This window comes from Myotis myotis, unplaced genomic scaffold (assembly GCF_014108235.1).
Source record: "Myotis myotis isolate mMyoMyo1 unplaced genomic scaffold, mMyoMyo1.p scaffold_m19_p_12, whole genome shotgun sequence".
Lineage (NCBI taxonomy): Eukaryota > Metazoa > Chordata > Mammalia > Chiroptera > Vespertilionidae > Myotis > Myotis myotis.
Window position 1 is genome coordinate 30514009 of NW_023416316.1, and position 20809 is coordinate 30534817.

The window sequence follows — 20809 nt, forward strand, 5'->3', positions numbered from 1 at the left end:
CAACAACAACAAAAATAAAACAGGTCATCATCTGAAATTTAAGGCTCTTATTTAGTACATATTTGTTTTTTACTCAAGTAATATAGTCACTGGTCATGGGCAAGGAAAAAATGATTTTAATATTTTAAGACCCTAAATCTCCTTATAACCATCACTTGCTTGTGAACCTATTTCCTTCTGGTCCCTTTTCTGGGCATGTGAATGAATGTATTTAAAGTTTCACATCTCAAATTTCCAGTGTCTAGTAAAGAATGCTAAGCAGGCCAGAAAGGTTCTAAAAGAATCACCCCAGGGACAAGTTTCATTACATCAATATCAAGGAGTCCCACTAATTGGTTTTAGAGCACTGGAGTAATTGTGAAAATAAAAAGGAAAAATACCCTTAAGCCCTGAGGTTGCTTTTTAGTAGAAAAAAATAGATTTAAGTTTGTTAAATTCTGGGGTTGCCCTTTAATGCCTTCTGTTTCTCATTATTTCCTAAACCTGGAATTGTCTTATTTTGTTAGAATTCTGTTTGGATTTTTTTCCTACCAGTATTATATCATTTTCTACAGAGTGAGGCGACGGCGAGATCAGGAAGATACCCCAAACCAAAGATACCCTGAGAACAAGGACAAAAGAAGCAAAGATGACAAAGAAGTTCAAAACAAGTGTGCAGAAAGGGAGGTGTCCTCAAAAGAGGAGAAGCCCGTGCAGTACACGCCTCAGAAAGCCAAGCCGGTGAAGGCAGTTGTCGATCTGGGGAGAGAGAAGATGCTCAGGCCGTCGGCGGAAAAGTGGAAGAGACAGGATGACAAAGACTTGAGAGAAAAACGTTGTTTTATTTGTGGACGAGAGGGGCACATTAAAAAGGAATGCCCACAGTTCAAAGGCTCTCCAGGTATGCACACCAGTCACACTTTGATGTTCCCAATCACATCACAGGGGAAATCTTTTTAGAGTTCTGTACTATTTATTTCTTTAACAAATCTAATGACTCAAAAAGATTTTTTTTAAGAAAGTGAGATTCCCTCTCCTCCTTTAATCCTTATCTTTTATAAGTCTTAAACACTTAATTCCTGGTTTTATTTAGAAGCTTATGAAAGTAATTTGGTTGACTTTTTAAATAAGATTATCAATAAAATGAAAACCTGGTCATTCCCAGTACCTAAAAAATGTAGCCTAAGTGACCATAAGACAAACTGTAACTTGAGCTACTCAGTGTGGGCACTTTTGAAGTTGAAGCACTGCCCAGCCATGGAGGAGGCGTCAGGTAATCTCAGGCTGCCAAACTGTGTGTTCACTGAGCCACATGTATTTCTATTTAAATACATAACATGCACATGCGTGGAAAAGGGACTATAAGGAAATAGGTTATACAGTTAATAGTGGTTCTAACTGCAGAGGAGAATTAAGGAGGGGTTTGTCTTTGGATTTTATCATTTAAATATTTTTCTGCAATAAATATGATGATTATGATGAGGAAAAACATAAGTCAGTAGTTCAAAATCATCCATTATCTTGCCTCTTTAAGTTGTTGGATCTGAATTAACACATTATATTAAATGGCTCAAATATTTAAGGTACCTTTTTGACAGACTACTAAGAGTAAGGGTGCCTTTGTGTATATATAAGCAGTTTATACACTTTCACTTTTTTAGAACAAATCTGTGAATGTGGATGAAATATGGTTAGTTTATAAAAGAGACTCTAAGACATTTTTTTTTATTAAAATAGTAACCCTATTTCTGTCCTCAACTGTATATGTTTGTGAACAGCACACAAAAGTTAGCACTGCTGGTAGTTTCCTTAAAGTGTTCATTCCAGTGTTTATTGTTCCTGGAACACTAACAACTTCTTCCCCAGTTCATTAAATCAGCAATATGGTGTCTCTTTCTTTCTTTTTTGTCTCTTTCTTTTTAAAACAAGAAACTTATAGATCACCTGTACTTGCTTTTTCCAAAAAGAAGCTTTATATGCAAAGGAGTATATTTTTAAATTAATTACTGATTTTAAAATAGGACTTAAAGCATTTATGAAAGATACACCTTGCCCTACTTCTAAAGAACTCAAACTCAAGCTCTTTTGCCCTAATGTGGGAAAAATGCCAGAATAAAATGATTTTCTTTTATATGAAATAAATATAATTATGAGAATTCAAAATAATAGCAATAACTAACATTCACTGATTGCTTACAATAGACCAGGCACTATTTTAACTACATGGGTAATTTCATGTAATTTTCACCACAGCCCCATCAAATGTAGTATTATTGATATCCCCAGTTAACAGATGAGGAAACTGTAAACAGTGTAGATGAGATGTAGTAAAGTTTTACCATAGTTGTTGTAGGCCACCATTCAGAGGAACTCAAGGTCTGTGTTACAAATAGCTGAAGCACATTGTCATTGTGTTCCTTTTTGTTACAACGGAGTGGTGAAGGAATGCCCTGTGGTCCCCAGCATGGATGGATTGCTGCTTTTTAGCTAGTAGCAAGTTTTAAGTTGTCTAACAGTGAAGCTCTCAAAACAATTAGAGCAGTGATTCTGTCAGGCTGCGACAGCAGCAGATCAGAGGGGAAGGGGACATGGCGGGGGGGTGGGGGGGGGTGTTTATAATCCAACCAAAGCAGAAGCATTAGTCTTGGTTACTTCAGAATGCAGTATGTACAGTGCAAGTCAAGTCGTCATATTCTAAAAGTAAAATAAGAAGGGAAGAGTGGGCTGGAGTGTGGTGAATTTTTTCCAGTTGCAATGAAGAATAAATAGCTGCTGCTTCCTATCTAAGAGTTCTGCTGCTCCCTCTCATTTCTGCAAATACATTATTATTTTGTCCACGCAATATATTCAGTAGAGCTTCTGTCATATCAACAGACAAGCTTTCTGTACAAGTTTGAAAACAGGGCTACTGCTTTCAATTTAAAGTAGGAACAAAAAGTGCCGATTTCTTTCTTAGGTATGTTTAAACCACATTGGGTATGTGGATCCCCTTCTTCACCTAGTACTTTGAGACCAACTGAAACATTTGTTCAGGTAAACCTAGCCCAAACCTAAGCAAGAAGGCCTTCCAGCATCTCTCTAGTCAGAAAACCTTTACTGGGTGCTAGCAGCTCTGTGCCAGGTCCTCAAGGTATGCCGGGTCCTTGAGGTGCTGGGCAGGCCCTGGCCCTCACTCCTTCCTTCTGGCTAACCCCCCGGCTCCCTCCCTCTGCCCTCAGCACAGTGTGGTGAAGAGGCTTGCTGTGCCCGGGATGGCAGGGCGTGCTTTAAGGATCCCTGCATATGTGTCTCGCTTTTCAGTAACTTGCAAAATTCTGCCACCCACATGCCTAATTTCAGCTCTCCTTGGATATGGTTACAGTTTTAAAGCTCTTTCAGATGCTGTTCCTTTCAATTTTGTAAACCAGTGTATTTCATTTTTTAGGCAGTGCTTTTACATGAAGACAAAAAGAAACAAAAAGCAGCTATATTTTTGAGTCCCCAGTCAGGTATGTGGGTTGAAAACAACAAATGTGTGTTCTTTTACTTACTGCTTAGTTACCACATGCCTTTTGAGACACTTCTTTTGAATAAGTGGTTTTAACAGGGATTGGACATTAGAATCACTTGGGGAACTTTTAAAAATACAGTTACCCTGCCCCTCCTTCATCTCCTAAATCAGATTCTTCAAGGATTAGGCTTGGGCCTGTGTATTTTTTTAATTTATAGGTGATTCTTATACCATCCCTGAGAAGGAACCGTAGTCTTGAATTATTTGTTCCTCTTCCATGCTTTTTGTTTCTGCTTTGAAATTGCCACTGTGTTGTCAACAGTGTAATCTCTTCATGGAGATTATTCACTGCACCAAAGTAAGGAAAGAAAGTAATTATTGGTCTGAACTCCACTCTCTCTCTCTCACTAAGTCATTTATTCATTCCTTCAGCAAATATTTAAGGCGCACACCCACCCACTGAGGCTACAGCATAGCCCCTCTCTCATTCTAGTCAGAGGAGATACATAAACATTTCGTGTGGTGACAGGTGCTAAGAAATATAAAGCAGGAAAAGGGAAACAATGTTGGAGAGGGAGGTTGCCTTTCTTATAAAGTAACTTTTAAATTTAAGCAAAGAATCAAGGAAGGGGCAAGTCAGTGGGAAATTGGAGTTCGACTGTTACAGCAGAACCAAAAACAGTTTTTATCCTCCAGGGTCACTGACTGGAATGAGCAGGAAAGGGTGGTAAGAGGTGAGGTGAGGGTAGATGGGTCTGGAACATGTAGCACCTATTGATGACATTAAGTGAGGACTTTTACTGTATTTTGAAGGTGGCATCTTCAAACATAATTTCTGAGGGTTGGATGACAAAGTATAAATCAGAGATGCCACTATGATATTTGGCCTGAGCAACCAGAAGAATAGAGGTTGAATATTCTCTGCTTGGAGAGCATATTGGGGGGAGAAAGAGAGTTTAGTTTTAGAAACCTAAGTTTAAGAAACTGACTAGATATCTAGATAGAGATGCCGAGTAGCCAATTGGATATAAGCCTGGCCTTTAGAGCAGGAGATAATAAATGTTAATGTCAGTGTAATTGTTGATATAAATTTTAATATCAGTGTAATTGTACTTAGACCTGGGTCTGAGTGAGATCTCCTAGAAAGTAAATGCAGATAGAAAAGAAAAGCATTTAGATGCTCAGGTGGAAAATAAAGGAGACAGAAAAAATGGTCAATGAGAGAATAGAAGCAGCAATAGAGCTGGGTCCTGCCCTAACCGGTTTGGCTCAGTGGATAGAGCATTGGCCTGCGGACTGAAGGGTCCCAGGTTCGGTTCCAGTCAAGGGCATGTACCTTGGTTGCAGGCATATCCCCAGTAGGGGATGCGCAGGAGGCAGCTGATCGATGTTTCTCTCTCATCGATGTTTCTAACTCTCTATCCCTTTCCCTTCCTCTCTGTAAAAAAGCAATAAAGTATATTTAAAAGAGAGAGAGAGAGAGAGAGCGTGCGTGCGCGCTGGGTCCTGGAATTCAAATGGAGGAAGTTCCTCAAAGAGAAGGGAATTGTGTGAGTTGCTGCTCATAGGTCTCCTGCAGCTGTAGATTGAGAATTAAGCACTGGACTTGGCAATGCAGAAGTCACTGGTGACTTTGAAAAGAGCTGTTTCTTTGGCATGCAAGGGAGAAAAACCTGATTACAAGGAGTTCTGGTGAGAAATGCTGGGAGAGGAATTGTAGGCAACGTGACTTCAGCTGTGGGCACAAAGTGGTAGGTCCCCGGGTCTATGGACAGGTGCTGAAAGGGAGGGGACACTGGAAGGCTCTGCAGGCCTTTTCCTGGAGTTTCAATAGTGCTTTTGAGTCTTGAAACAGAAGGGAGGAAATTGAAGCAGAAAAGAAAAAGTAACTTTAACATACTAGCTTTTTCAGCTTTTTTGGTACAAAAGGATGAAACTATAAATTTGATGCAAACATTCTGACTTCTGGCCTGTTGATATCCTTAGTAACTTTGCTTAAAAGTGCCTGTCAGTCTTTCACCGCTCCCCTTTCCTCTCTCCTCTCTCCCTCTCTCATCTTGTCCAATAAAGTTGTTTTAAAGGAGGGAAATTATATAAGCATGTATAGTCTTTTGAACTTGATTGTATAATTTATGAGAAAATTTGGAAATTTTAAAACTTCATTAATATAACCTGACATTTTTGTATGTCATGTCAACCCACATTTTGTATGCTCAGTTTGTACATATCATGTTATTGCTAATGCCTGTGTTAGTTAGAGTGTGACGGGTCTAAGCCAGTGGTTCTCAACCTTCTGGCCCTTAAATACAGTTCCTCATGTTGTGACCCAACCATAAAATTATTTTCGTTGCTACTTCATAACTGTAATGTTGCTACTGTTATGAATCATAATGTAAATATCTGATTTGCAGGATGGTTTTAGGCGACCCCTGTGAAAGGGTCGTTCGACCACCAAAGGGGTCGTGACCCACAGGTTGAGAACTGCTGGACTCTAAGCTATCTCCCATAAATGTCAGTTACGGAGAAGTAGCACTCTCAGATCCTCAGCAGCCTCCTAAATCCTGCAGTAAAGAGAACTCTTCCTTTGTCCACCAGCTGTTGCCAGGGCACAGTGATCTCACCTGGGAAGGCTAAGAAAGCTCCCGCGAGGAATGTTTGGTTGTCTCTACTTTGAATGTTAACAGGAGAAAAGTGCCAAGGTCAATTATCTCATATAAAATAATCTAAAAAGAAATAGGCATTTATTTTTATGATCTGTGAACTTGACTGGTGGTGGGTTTTTTAATAGCGTCAGACCTTTTAACAATCAAAATTTCAAAGGCCTGGGGATTGATGTTGACATACAGAGTGAGGTCAGATGATTCAAAGAGAAGCACAAAGCTTCAAAGAATTGCCATCCTTGCCCAAAAGGGGACTGGAATGCATGAAAGGTAAAGACACAGGAGGCTCAGTGAGAAAATTCAGGAGCAGCTGTTTGCTGGGAAGGTTTTGTAATTGTTCTCAGTAGAATGCATGGACTTATAAACCAAAAAAATATTACTGGGAAAACCCCCAAAATCAAATAGAAGTGAAATGAGAATAGAGCCTATTGTGAGATGATTTGATTGACAATGAGAGCAGCCATGAAAGAAGGATAAGGGAGTTGACAGGCTGTCTCTGGAAGCAACTTTGATTCAACAAATGAAAGCCTGTGGGAAACAGACTCAACCACAGTTAGGGGTTGTTTCTCATAGATCCTCTGGGTTTGAGGGTCACAAGGTTAGCATATGTAAACAAGCCAAGAGTTGTTTTCACAAGGGTCAGCCCTGAACAAACAATTCCAGAACATGTTACATAGGAAAAATACTGATTCTTGCTTAGTTTAGATGTCCTTTTAGCCAAAGATGAAATGTCTTAAGAATATTGGCTCTGCAATCAGATTGCATGGTATATTTTCTAGCTTTGTAATCTTGAAACATCTGCTTAGCCTCCACTTGCCTCAGTTTTCTTATCTGTTCTAAGGGATAATAATAAGAGTAACACCTGACTTGTAGGGATGTTGAGAAATCCATGTCAAAGCACTTAGAGCAGCGCCTGCGTACAGCAAGAACAGAGCAGAGGCTTGTGGTGGGTGGTGATTCATTGGTATTTCTGCAGGGCTATGTCAACATTGCTCCTGCTAAAGGCTTTATACATCTTGAAAGTAGAATTTTATTATAATTTTTTAAGTGCTGCAGGAATACAGATGTTAGACATTATAAAAATGGCATTACTGATTGGCAATAAGTTAGGATTTCTGTAATTATCTTCTAAGTAAGAAAATGACACTTATAAATCTTTTGAGCAACTGTAAAACTTAAATTTACTACAGAAAAAAAAATTAATGTAATGCCAGAAAAAAAACAAATAACAGTTATAGGTAGCTAAAATCTATCCTTTCCAAAAACATAAACTCTTCAAGTAAGAATATGACAGCTGTTAAGACTGTCAAACTTATCCATGATAAACTTACCCAAATTATATATGTTGTTATGAATGTGAAATGTCTCAATTATATGTAGTGTTAAATTTCCCCAAAGCTCTTCCTTCTCACCAGAGCCTGTTGATGGACAGCCACTGCTCTAGCACATTAGCTGTGTTGACCTTAGGCAAGAGGTTAGCTTCTCTGAGTTCCAGATGTCTCATGTATAAAATTGCAGTAGCACCATTTATCTCGCTGGGTGCTGAGAAGATGCACCCAGATTATAGTAAACACTCAGCCATATTCCCTGTCCTCTCCTAATACCTGTCTCCATTCTTTTCTTCTTCTTTTTTAAATATATGTTTTATTGATTTCAGAGAGGAAGGGAGAGGGAGAGAGAAAGAGAAAAACATCAATGATGAGAGAGACTCATTGATTGGCTGCCTCCTGCACACCCCATACTGGGGATCAAACCCGCAACCTGGGCATATGCCCTGACTGAGAATCCAACCATGACCTCCTGGATCGTAGGTTCACGTTTAACCACTGAGCCACGCCAGCCGGGCCATTCTTTTCCATATGGCTACATATAGTTCTTACCTCCTAAACTAGATAGTATTGAATAGAAAATTTCATGAATTTCCTTGCTCTTCGTTGTTATTTCCCTCCCCCGCATACACACAGACAACACAATGCCTTAGATGTTCTGTAAATTGTATTGATTAGAGTTATACTCACTTTGAAGGAACAATAGAGTGTGGAATGGCTAAGATCATGAGCTTTTAAAGTCAGACATACTTGAGTTTGAAATCCAGCCCAATTATTTACTGGCTGTGTCACCTCAGCAAGTTTTGAACCTCTCTCTGCCTCAGTTTCCTTATCAATTAATTGGAACTAGCACCTTACAGGGCAATAAGGATTAATTTCATATATGTAAAGCCCATAGCACAGTATCAGGCACATACCACTCAATAAATTATCACTGTTCTTATTACTGTAATTAGCAGGAAGTACCAACCTTGCTGTAATTTATCTTACAGGACAAATTTCTTAATAAGAGTATTTGAAGATTAGAGAATCGTGGTTATAAACTGACTTTTTTGCATAAGTTAATTACTCTGACATAATTACATATAACAGTTTATTCAGTTTGTGAATCTCAAGAACCTAACATATTTCTGATCCTTAATCCTCCCCCATTTTTTAAAGGAAATCACTTTTCTAAAGGAACTGTTTCTTCATGTATTCCACTTTAATCCCATGGTTTGAAATCTTAAAAATTAAAGATGCTGTAAATAGATTAATGGGTATCTTTTCTCCCTCATGATGATGTGTACTTATATAACTTTTTTCTTTTTAATATATATTTATTGATTTCAGAAAAGAAGGGAGAGGGACATAGAGAGACAGAAACATCAATGATGAGAGAGAATCATTAATGGGCTGCCTCCTGCACACCCCACACAGGGGTTCGAACCTGCAACCCAAGCAGATGCCCTGACTGGGAATCGAACCATGACCTCCTGGTTCATAGGTCGACACTCAACCTCTGAGCCATTCCAACATTTTTTGAAACAGTATGGGGAGATCTTATTATCCGTGAATGTAAATCATCCTTTTTGATATCCAGTATTCTTGATACTCCAGTATATCACTATATTATTATTTCTTTAATCATTCCTGATTAAGGGACTGTTTTCAAATATATGATATATCAGTGTCTTCAAAACATTTTTTGATTACATACTCTTTCACAAAATTTTGAAAGTTCATATGTCTCCTTTATGTTTTTAAGTTGATGTCTAAGTTTTTCATCATAGCTGCAAAGCTTTTGTAATTTCTGGGGGTGGGGGAGATAATAAATACTAACATAAAATACAACTTTTAAATCAGCTTTAAATGTATGTATCAAATGAAATATAAATATTATTGCAGAAACTTTACATCATTTCCTTTTTTTCCTTGAATACCTTTGTTTCACTTCCACAGAATTTTCTATTAAGACTGGAGGCCCAATGCACGAATTCATGCACAGTTTCGGGGAGCGGGTGTGGGAGGGGAGCCAACTGGGAGCTGGGCCGGCTGGGGGAGGGGCCACAAGTGGTTGGCCAGCCCTGCCCCCTGGTCAAACTCCCAGTCGAGGGGACAATTTGCATACTAGGCTTTTATATACTTTGATATATTTTTATCATATAGTTCAAGCATTTTATTGATCAGCCTATCATACTTACCTGAAATAAAAATATTTATGTAAATTGGAATTTTAAGCTTTTTCTTAAGTCTCAAAGCATAGAATTTTCTTCTAAGTTGTTTTTACAACCATTAGAACAATGATTGATCAAAGAAAATGTTACAAATTTGGATTTAAAATTACTTTTTATGTTTACATACTAAAAATGACTGTCATTTGCCAGCACCGGTTTGGCTCAGTGGATAGAGCATCAGCCTGCGGACTGAAAGGTCCCAGGTTCAATTCCGGTCAAGGGCATGTACCTTGGTTGTGGGCACATCCCCAGTGGGACATGTGCAGGAGGCAGCTGATCGATTTTTCTAACTCTCTATCCCTCTCCCTTCCTCTCTGTAAAAAATCAATAAAAAAAAAAATAAAAAAAAAAATGACTGTCATTTAATGAATATGGGATTTTTCCCAGTGCATTTATCTATCTATGGACCAATACTACTTACTGCAGGAATGAAAACAGTGTTCTTTATCATTACTATCTCTAATTTTTGTTTTTTGTTTTATGATTGGTAAATATTGAGAAAACTTAGTAGTCTTTATGATAGCAAATTAAAAATAATATAAATTCTTTTAAGAATTTGGGAATGGAAAATGTATTACAACAATGACTCTTTATTTATCATTCATTAAATGACCAAAACTCACATAGTAATGTGATATCAGAAATTATTTGTGATGATCATCAGCTATTAATGTAACTTTACAAAAAACTAAAACTTTGGAGTTTTATTAGAGGCATTTGCATTTATCACAAACCATCATTTTCTTCACCTCCCTACCTCCAGGTTTTTCCACTCCAGGGCTTCATACCACATTAAGATTTGGATGGTTAGGAGATATGCCTGTCTTTTATATTATAGTGAAAGTAGGAGAAGAATTGTGAAAGGGAAGTTGGAAAGGAAAATTGGTGTGATTTCTAATAACCTGCCCAAAGCCTTGGTCATGAAGGCATTCTCAGGAAGAATTCAGATAGAAATTGAGAGGCTGCAAGCAATTCTCTTAACACCCCTTCCCCACTTGTGTTGTTAAGTCAGCTCAGAAATACATATACTCAAGTTTGAAGATCACTATGTATATAAAACCCTATAAAGGATATTCGTCTAGGTATATATCCTCAGGACAAATTCCCAGTTAGAATGATGGGTTGAGAAGTATGTACCTTTCAACAGTGGTACCAGTAATGCCAATTTATGATTGGCAATCCCAGAGAGTCATTCACAACCTGTCTCCCACACCCTCACTTCATTGAGATACTTTTTTGACAATCTGCTTGAATTTCTATTATACCATTGAACTCAACATTTTTGTACATGTTTTCATTTGTATTTCATGTTATATCTTTGCACTTCTTATTACAATAGTCATCTTTGTTTTTAGTTCTTTCTACATAGAAATGCATTCATGCTTTGTCAAATGTGTTACAACATCCTTCACCACCTCCACCCCCAGTTTATTATTCTTTCAGCCTCATTTATGATTTGTTTTGCCATCCAGACATTTGTTTGCTTGTTTGTTTATTTTAGTAGTTTGATCTCAAGCCAACTTTCGGGTAGTTTCAAGTCATGCTTACACAATTTATGAATTTCATGGTGTTTATTTATATTTTATTTCTATTAATTTTAAAGTATCTTCAGGTATGCTGAGATTTATGTTTATACTAGAGGTCCAGTGCACGAAATTCGTGCACAGGTAGGGTCCCTAGCGGCTGCCGGCTGCCAGCCGAGGCCTCCCTTGGTTCCACACTTCCCCCTGGTGGTCAGCGCACGTCATAGCAAGCAATCTAACTCTCAGTCAGTTGAACTCCCAAGGAACACTTTGCATATTAGGCTTTTATATATATAGATATAGGAAGTTACATGTTTAGGTGATATATTAATAAAACTATTAGTACTATTAGAAAAGAATGGTTCTTAACACTTTGGGAAAAATATAAAAAGATACACATAATATAACAACTACCCATCTACTGGAGCAGTGATGGCAAACCTATGACACACGTGTCAGAGGTGACACGCAAACTCATTTTTTTGGTTGATTTTTCTTTGTTAAATGGCATTTAAATATACAAAATAAATATCAGAAATATAAATCTTTGTTTTACTATTGTTGCAAATATCAAAAAAATTCTATATGTGACACGGCACCAGAGTTAAGTTAGGGTTTTTCAAAATGCTGCCACGCTGAGCTCAGAAGGTTCGCCATCACTGTACTAGAGAAATAGCATCATTTTTTTCACATTTCCAACCCTTTTTGATTAATTCTTACCCAAGGATATTTTCTCCATCTTTTTTCTTTTTTTGGCCAGGAATTGAACCTGCAACCAAAGTACGTGTCCTTGTCTGGGAATCGAACCTATGACCCTAGGTGCTCAGGCCAACTTTCTAACCACTTAACCACACTGGCCAGCGCACATTTCCAATCTTTTTTAAAATAAAAGATTAAAATACTGAAAGTACCATTTTACTACCACCCCCAGGTCCATTCTGTAAGTCATGTCCCCCCCCTATCCTGGAGGCATCCATTATTATGAATTGAGGGCTCCTTCAATTCTTCATGAAAGCTCATACATATGTATCCTTTAACATATTACCCTTGGTGAATTTTTAAATTTACATGGCATCATGCTGTATAAAATATTCTACAATCGCTTTTCATATCTATTTAACAAAATGGTTTTTAAATTTTAAACATATTGCTGTATTTTAAACATATTGCTGTATATAAGTTTATGGGGTTTTTTTGCAGTATTCCATCATATGAATACAGAATACTGTATATATCCATTACCTAGTATATGAGCATTAAGTTGAGTGTGATTTTTGTGCTGTTATAAACAGTGTTGTGCACATTCTTGTGTGAATGTCCTTGAGTTCAGGTGAGAGAGTCTATAGGGTGTGTGTGCTCAGAAGTCAAATTATTTAGGTTACAGCATATATTATTAACTGTTCTGTGGTGTGGTTTTAATAAGTAATCCTCATTTCTGAAACTGTATTAAAATGATGTCACTCTAGCGACTTGTCTGCATTTAAAGACTTTGACTAGGCTTATGTTTAATAGATCGTGTTTCATATGCTATAGACTTTATATCTAGCCTAATTACTTAATTCAAAACAAGTGACCATTTCCAGTATGAAAAGTTTCCGTGAATAATTAGCAATAAGTAGTAGTGTTACAGATTTTTTGATGAAGTGAGACTTATTTTATTTATGTTGGGTTTTGTTTCCTCCCCTCCTCTAGGTAGCCTTTCCAGTAAATATATGACTCAGGGAAAAGCCTCAGTGAAGAGGACCCAGCAGGAATCATGAGGGAAGGAAAATGCAGCGCTCTAAATGGCCACTCAGGCATTCCTAATCACTCTGAAAATTAGGTTCATTTTACAGGATTCAGCAGCATAGATCAGGCTTCAACTTAACATTTAAGGGAAATGTCAGATTTTTTTTAACTGAATGAAATTTATAATAAGGAAAAAAAATTTTAATGTAGTCTTACCTACCACAAATCCTCATAGATTGAAGGATTTTAATAGAAAGCCATGGTGTATGTATTTAAGCCAGGTTTAAAAAAAGAAAAAGAAAAAACGATGGGCCAGTATTCAGTGAATACAATTTCATGGTTTTTAATTCTTTCAAATCACACTAAAATGGTGTGCTGATAAACCCCAAGAAATTAATCCTTTCTTTCCTATAAATCCCTTTTTTTGTTCTGAAGAGGGGAAATTATATTTATTGTTGTTTACTGAATCCTGTGTGAAAGTGTGTCAAATATATGTGAACTGCTACTACTGTATTTACCATTTACAAACCTTATTTTATTGATATTTGTAGAAGAAGTGATAACATGAACATGATTACCTGTTTATGTGAGTCTTCCATGGATGAGGGGCTTTTTGGTTTTTTCCCTCTCTAATTTTAATTAAGTTGACATATATCTACTATGCTCCTAAAAATGAAGTGAGGAAAACAAGTAGTCCTGTTTGCTGCTAAAAACATTTTCAAAGGAAAAATGACAAAAGTGCTTTTTACTTTTTATGATATTCAGAAATTAGGGTGGAGAACTTCAAAAAAATCCCTGCAGATTAAAGAAGCCATCTCTGCCAATTACAAGTTTGCTTGGTGTCATTTTGGGTCTGACTGGAACCCGTATGGAACTGTTTCTGTAACCTCACAAGCCTTTCACAAGTAGTACATGGTCAGAACTATGCTTCAGTTTGATTTTGAAATAAAAGCAAAATTTCGACCTGTAATTTCATCCACATCCCTTTCTAGTGAGAATCCTAACTTTTATGAGGAAACGATCGGGAGTTAGGGCAGTACAGATCTGAGCCTCTCTATCTCGTGCTCCCTTTACTTGTGCTTATGCTGGTGTTCATTGACACCCACTGTGTGGCAAGCACTAGGAATGCACAAATAGGCACAGGTTTAGGAGAACAAATACGTAGAGGGAGGTACCAGAGGGTTTTTGCTGGGCATTCCTAGGTAGGGGAGAACTCAAAACATATACACCCATGGCCCTTCTTTCAAACAAATTACTTGAAAACATATTCCAGCTAAAGAAGAATCATATAAAAATTAACTTCAGAATTGTGATAGAATTAGTGATCATTCCTTACTCAATTGGAATGAACACAAACTCGTAAATTAAGTGAATTATGCAACCTGGGCTGAAACTCTGCTCTACATGACTTTCCTCGGCTGCTGCTCTCCCGAGTTCCTCTCTTGCCTTCATGCATGAAAGTCAGCTTGACGGGGCATACAGTTCTTGTCAGACTTTCTGTGGAAAGCCTATCGACACTGTTGTCTTCTGGCATGATAGCAGAAGTCTGAGGCCAGCCTGATTTTTATTCCCTTGCAGGTTTTATTTTTCTGCTTTGAAGCTTGTGTCTTTATTCCTGTATCTTTTGTGTCGGTGACTTTTGTCTGAACAAAACTGAATCAGTGTATCTCCCTACCCAAGTTTTTCTTATTGTTTTTTTATCCTCACCCAAGGGTATTTTTGTATGATTTGAAAGAGAGAGAAAAAAACATCCAGCAATGCCTTCTGTACATGCCCCGAACTGGGATCCAAACCCTAGGTTTGTTCTCTGACCAGGAGTTGATCCCACGCTTTTTGGTATATGGGACAACACTCCAACCAAGTGAGCAACCTAGCCAGAGCTTTTTTAAAAAAATATATTTTTATTGATTTCAGAGAGGAAGGGAGAGGGAGAGAGAGATGGAATTATCAATGATGAGAGAGAGTCTGATCAGCTGCCTCCTGCACGCCCCTACTGGGAATCGAGCCCACAACCCAGGCATGTGCCTTTGACCGGAATCAAACCCGGGACCCTTCGGTCTGCAGGCTGACGCTCTATCCACTGAGCCAAATTGGCTAGGGCTTAATCAATTTGAGAAAGTATCTGTTTTTAATTTTTTTTTCTCAAAAATCCTTTTGTCTTAATATTCCTCTCATCTTTTTCCTTCCTGCTAGGAAAACTTCTCAAATTTAACCTCCACATGACTAGCTTGATTTTTTAGTGCCATTCTGCTGTTTGCTATTTCTAACTAAATTTTTTCATTTCACTTATTTTCTTGACTTACTCTCAACCACTTTCTATTTCCTCTCATTTTAGCTTAATTTCATTGTCTTCCTTTTCATAGAAACCATGTTTTCTTACATCCTTTTAAGGATATTGAAAGTTCCCTGCATTCTAGTCTGATTTCCAAAGTAGAGTCCACCCAGTGTACTGTGCTTTTAGTTTGGTTTTGAGCCCTCCCACTGGATCAGGGGGACAGTGGCCAGTATTTGCCAGCAGACCTGGGCAGTGCTGCCCTTGGCTTTTTGCTCCCTTCATTTGGATGCCAGCGATAGCCCCTTCTCAACACCCCTGGGGGACAGATACATCTGTTCCGTATCATGTCCAGTTCCCTGAGAGTAGCTATCTTTTGAATGCAGCTGGCCTCTCTCGTAACAGGCTCTACAAATGCCCCACTCCTGGGGTTCCTCTCTCTTTCTCTCAGGAACAAACAAAAATATGAAATCCATTTTTATAACCCCGATCAATACTTACAAATCTCTTGCTCGGTGTGTACAGTTTCAACAATGTGCCCAACGGTGTTATTTAATTGTTCTGAAATAACTTCAGTTTATTTTTTCATCTTAAAATGTTTTTCACAAATGGTTCTGGGTTTTCTTAGTATTTCTCAAGTGGGAAAATTTGTGGGTAGATAGGTCAAAAGGGTTCATAGTGTTTCAGGCCAAAATAAATTTTTTTTGAAAAGCAAATACAGAATTTAAGAACCGCCCATAAAACTGTAAAAACGTGCTCCATGCTTTTTTCTTTGAAAGCAGGTGTGTATGGGCAGCAGTCAAGACTTTAGCAAACTTCACTGTGTGAAATTCTAGGCTTAAAGGGGGTCTGTCTCTGCCAGTTTTCCAGCTAGGAGTGTGGCACTCCTCCTAACCTTTTGGCAGGTCCATTTCCCTGCATATAAAATGGAAATCATACCTGCCCTTCCACCGTGTGGTGAGGATCAAGTAAGGTTTTATTAGGAAAAGACATTTTTAAATGTCTAGAACCCTGAAACTAAATCCTGAGGTGCAATATTGAACATTTCCCTGTTGACATCTAAAAATGGTTACAGCTTGCAATCTCCTTTAACAGTTCCCACCCCACCTCATTTCCACATCACAGAACAGCTCCTGCTCTGAGATAAAGGAGTGCACATATTTCTTACTCATGAAAACTCTTTTAAATCCAATTTAAGGGACCTGCGCCAGTTTCAAATAACAGTAGGTATTACTGAACCACTGACAAGTAGATTTTGTGATTTAGCACTTAAAAACTAAGTAGTGTGTCTTAATGGAAAGAAGGCTGTTCAGTGTACCACAGGGTCCTGAATCAGAAGACTTAGAGCTAAAATTTTAAAATAGCGTGTGATGAGTTATATTTAAAGCATTGCTTTTAAAATAGCCACACCAGCCGAAACCGGTTTGGCTCAGTGGATAGAGCGTTGGCCTGCGGACTGAGGGGTCCCAGGTTCGATTCCGGTCAAGGGCGTGTACCTTGGTTGCGGGCACATCCCCAGTGGGGGATGTGCAGGGGGCAGCTGATCGATGTTTCTGGCTCTCTGTCTCTCTCCCTTCCTCTCTGTAAAAAATCAATAAAACATTTTTAAAAAAATACTTAAGAAAAAGATTCTAAAAAAAATAAAAAATAAATAAAATAGCCACACCAACATTCCTGACCTATACAGCTCAAAGTTGTGAGGCTACTATGACACAGTGTGCTAAGGGTTCTTTTAAAAGCTGTAAAGTGCTACACAACTGTGTGATATTTTAGTAATTGATAAAAATGATAACAGGTAATCAATTTTTTTTACATTTTAAAAGGACTTATATTTTTTTATTGATTTTTAGAGGAGAAAGGAGAAACATTGATTTTTTTTTTTTTTCCTACTTGTTTATGCATTCATTGGTTGATTCTGGTAAGTGTCCTGACTTGGGGTTGAACCCTGAAACCTTGGATATCTAAACAATGCTCTGAGTCACCTGGCCGGGGCCTTTTGTGGGGGGCGGGTTTTGTGTTTTTTTGTGTTTTTTTTTTTTTACATTTTTATTAACTTCAGTTTTTCACAGCAAAATTGAGCAGAAAGTAGTTTCCATAAGCCCAGACAAGCCAAACTTCCCCACTATCCACATTCTGCACCAGGGTAGGACATTTGTTACAATCCAAGAACCTACTAGTACAGGGACACATCATTATCACCCAAAATGCATAGGTTACATTGGAATTCATTTTTGGTGTGGTACATTCTATGGATTTAGACAAATATATAATGGCATGCATCCACCATTGTAGTGTCACACAGAATAGTTTCGAATATATGGCATCTTTAAATATCCATTATTAGCAACTTTTACTGGGCACTGCAATGTGCCATGCACTCCTCTAAGGGCTCTTCATTTGATCTTCACAATACCTGTAGGAGGAAGGACATGAGAAGTAAAATATCTTGTTCCTAAATCACCCAACTACTATCACACCACACTTCTGTCACCTAATCCCAGTTTCTTCTAAGTTTTGGAGGTTAGGGAAAAAATAACTTACACTCTTATTGTCAGTGCAATTGCATTTCAATACCAGGGAGAGGGAACTATTTAACAGGATTTCTAACCATTCCTGTAGGCCCTAGAGCAGTGGTTCTCAACCTGTGGGTCGCGACCCCTTTGGGGGTCGAATGACCCTTTCACAGGGGTCGCCTAAGACCATCGGAAAACACATATATAATTACATATTGTTTTTGTGATTAATCACTATGCTTTAATTATGTTCAATTTGTAACAATGAAATTGGGGGTCACCACAACATGAGGAACTGTATTAAAGGGTCGCGGCATTAGGAAGGTTGAGAACCATTGCTCTAGAACAAGCCTGTCAAACTCAAAGGCTAACACAAGCCAAATAAATAAGGTTTAAGTTTATGTGGGCCACAAAAAATAAACAAAAGCTTCAGTTTTCATAGAGACGTAGGTTTATTTCAATAGAGACATGCTGAATACAAAGGGCTGAAATAAATGAGTAATCATTAACATAAAATAATAGAACATTTTAATAAAAATATTTTTTCTTGAACATTAACTTACCAGACACTGAATTACTACATAAATTAATAAACGTAAGGTAAATAAACCTATTTTTCTTGTTCTTTAAACGTGAAATATTTCCTGTTGCACACACCAAACAAGTCAGTCCAAGACTAATGACGTGGCAATTGGCTGCTAAATATTCACTACTAGTATTAGCAGAGAGAAATGGTGTGCCTGCACATAAGGCATGTAAAGGAAATGAGTGCAACACAATTATAGTAATCAGTCATTAGCAAACATTGTAGTTCATTATTAATAACTAGAGGCCTGGTGCATGAATTCGTGCATGGGTGGGGTCCGGCCAGCCCACCCCAACGGGGGCCAATCAGGTTGGGCCAGCAGGGGGAGGGTCCACCCTCCCAATCGGGCTGGTTGGCTGGCCGCAGTGCACATCATAGTGACCAGTTATTCCGGTGTTCTAGTCACTTGGCTTTTATATAGAGAGAGAGGCCTTCTTGCTGCCGGCCAGAGCCTGCCTTCATTCCATACCACCCCCTGGTGATCAGCCCGCATCATAGTGACTGATAGAACTCCTGAGAGGACAATTTGCATATTAGGCTTTTATATATATAGATTATGTATAACAGGCAATGAGAGGAGATTAAAAATGGCAGCAGAGTAAGTGGATGTATCATGGACATGCTCCCATGGAAAACTCGCAGGAGAGAATCCAAGGACCAAAAGTGGAGACCGCATAGAGACTGATAGGAGGGAGGGGAGGAGGCTTGAAAGAGCTGGCCGGGCACCCACAGACAGCAACTGAAGTTCCAAAGAGATATCTCAGATGTAGGGGGTTGCCACTGAGAACTCTGGGATATAATCCCCAAGCTGGGCCCCCAGAGAGCACCAAACCTGAGGAGGGTACCCACATAACATCTGGCTGTGAAAAGCAGCAGGGTGCTATCTGCCAGGGAGTAACAGCTGAAAACTTAGGCATCCCCTGAAAGGACCAACACACTAAATTCCCTGTGGAGCCACCCACCTTGTGCTCCAGCAGAGGGAGGGTGAAGTGGACTGGAGCTGTGAGAGCAGAAGCCAGGATTGGGGGCTGGGGGATAGAGCTCAGAAGGCAGACACCCCAAGTTTCCCCGGCTGAGTCATTCCCTCACACAGCGGAGGACATCTTTCCCACATAGACATCTGTCTGCCTTGCCTGGGGGGAAAACAGTCGACACACCCTATTGGATAACACCTTGCCCTGAGGCCACTTAAGAGATTAAAACTAAGAATAAATCTCCAGCAGAAGAAACTGCCCCACCCTATTGAAAATAACTTTCGCCACACCTGGGGGGCATTTCAAGTCAGAATCCTATCAGTCTGTAGGCAGAGGCTATTGATGAAGGCTTTGAGTCTATGCCTGACCTAATTAGTCAGAAACAGCCTTTAACATTGTCATGCACTAGAGATTGAGAGGTGTAAAGGATCTATCTAATACATAGTCATAAACCCAAAAAGAAAGCCAAAATGAGGAGACAAAGAAACAACCCCCAAATGAAAGAACTAGAGAATTCTCCAGAAGAGGTAAATGAAGCAGAAATAAGAAATTTGTCTGAATCAGAGTTCAGAGTAATAATAGTAAAAATGCTCAAGAGCATAAAAAAAGATATAGTAACTACGAAAAAAGAACAGTCTGAAATAAAGAATGACATAACAAATAAAGAACACATTGGAAGGAATACACAGCAGAATAATTAAGAGGATATTATAAAAATTAAGTTATGAAATTTTTATTAAAACGTTTCTTACATAACCATACCATTATATTGGCTAGGCCACTAAAATATTCGTTGTGGTCCACATGGGGCCCGCAGGCCACAAGTTTGCTAAGCTTGAATTAGAGCATTCAAGATAAACTAGGCTGCAAACACACTGCCCCGATTGGTTCTTTCCACATCAAAACCATGAGCAAGACTCTATCCTCCCAGCACCACTCCTTTTCCCCCTGTACTTCTAGTACTTCCGTGAGAAATGGCCGCCTATCCTGATGTTCTCCCATCGGCTAACCCTGCTGCACGTCTGTCCTACCAGGATCTCTCATTCTTCTTGGGCCCTCCGTTTACCAGGCTTCCTATTAGTGCCTGGTGCTCAGGAATATTTGCTGAATTAACTGGCAGCATTAAAAGGCAGGGCCCCTAAGCAGCCACGGTAAGGTCTGACACATACATGTGCACATCCACAGAGCTGCCCAGTCACGTTTTAGGATACGGCAGTGTTTTCCAAAATCACCACCTAAAGCGAAGATTGCATTCGCTCCATCCTTCACCACCCCAGGCTGTCCAGCACGCTTGCTCGGGGGCTCTTTATTTATCCCACGACTCTGCGGGAATTCTAGCTCCAAAAGAACAAGACATTCTTTCAAGTGAAGAAACATCTGGTCCAGCTGGACCGAAAAAGAAGACTGAAGCGTCTGGAGCCGTTTGGGCCTCGGAACCATCCTGCCTGGAGAGAGAGCACCAGCTCCAGAGCCGGGCTGACTGTTCGGCGGCGTCAAGCGGTGGTGCACCCGGCCCGTGGGAAGCGGCCGGAGCCACGCG

General features: G+C 39.0%; 1 protein-coding gene across 8 annotated transcripts in view; it reads left to right on the plus strand.

The window, feature by feature from the left end:
* TUT7 (terminal uridylyl transferase 7) overlaps positions 1-13754 on the plus strand; it is a 57377-nt gene extending 43623 nt beyond the window's left edge. For 6 of the 8 annotated variants that reach the window (XM_036330631.1, XM_036330632.1, XM_036330630.1 and 3 more), the window contains 4 exons: positions 555-880; positions 2936-3012; positions 3404-3467; positions 12889-13754. In XM_036330631.1, the coding sequence (XP_036186524.1) occupies positions 555-880; positions 2936-3012; positions 3404-3467; positions 12889-12956 (535 nt within the window). In that variant the 3' untranslated portion in view covers positions 12957-13754. The remainder of the gene's footprint in view (positions 1-554; positions 881-2935; positions 3013-3403; positions 3468-12888) is intronic. The other 2 variants (XM_036330636.1, XM_036330635.1) reach the window with 2 other exon arrangements.
* The last annotated feature ends 7055 nt before the right edge of the window (positions 13755-20809 follow it).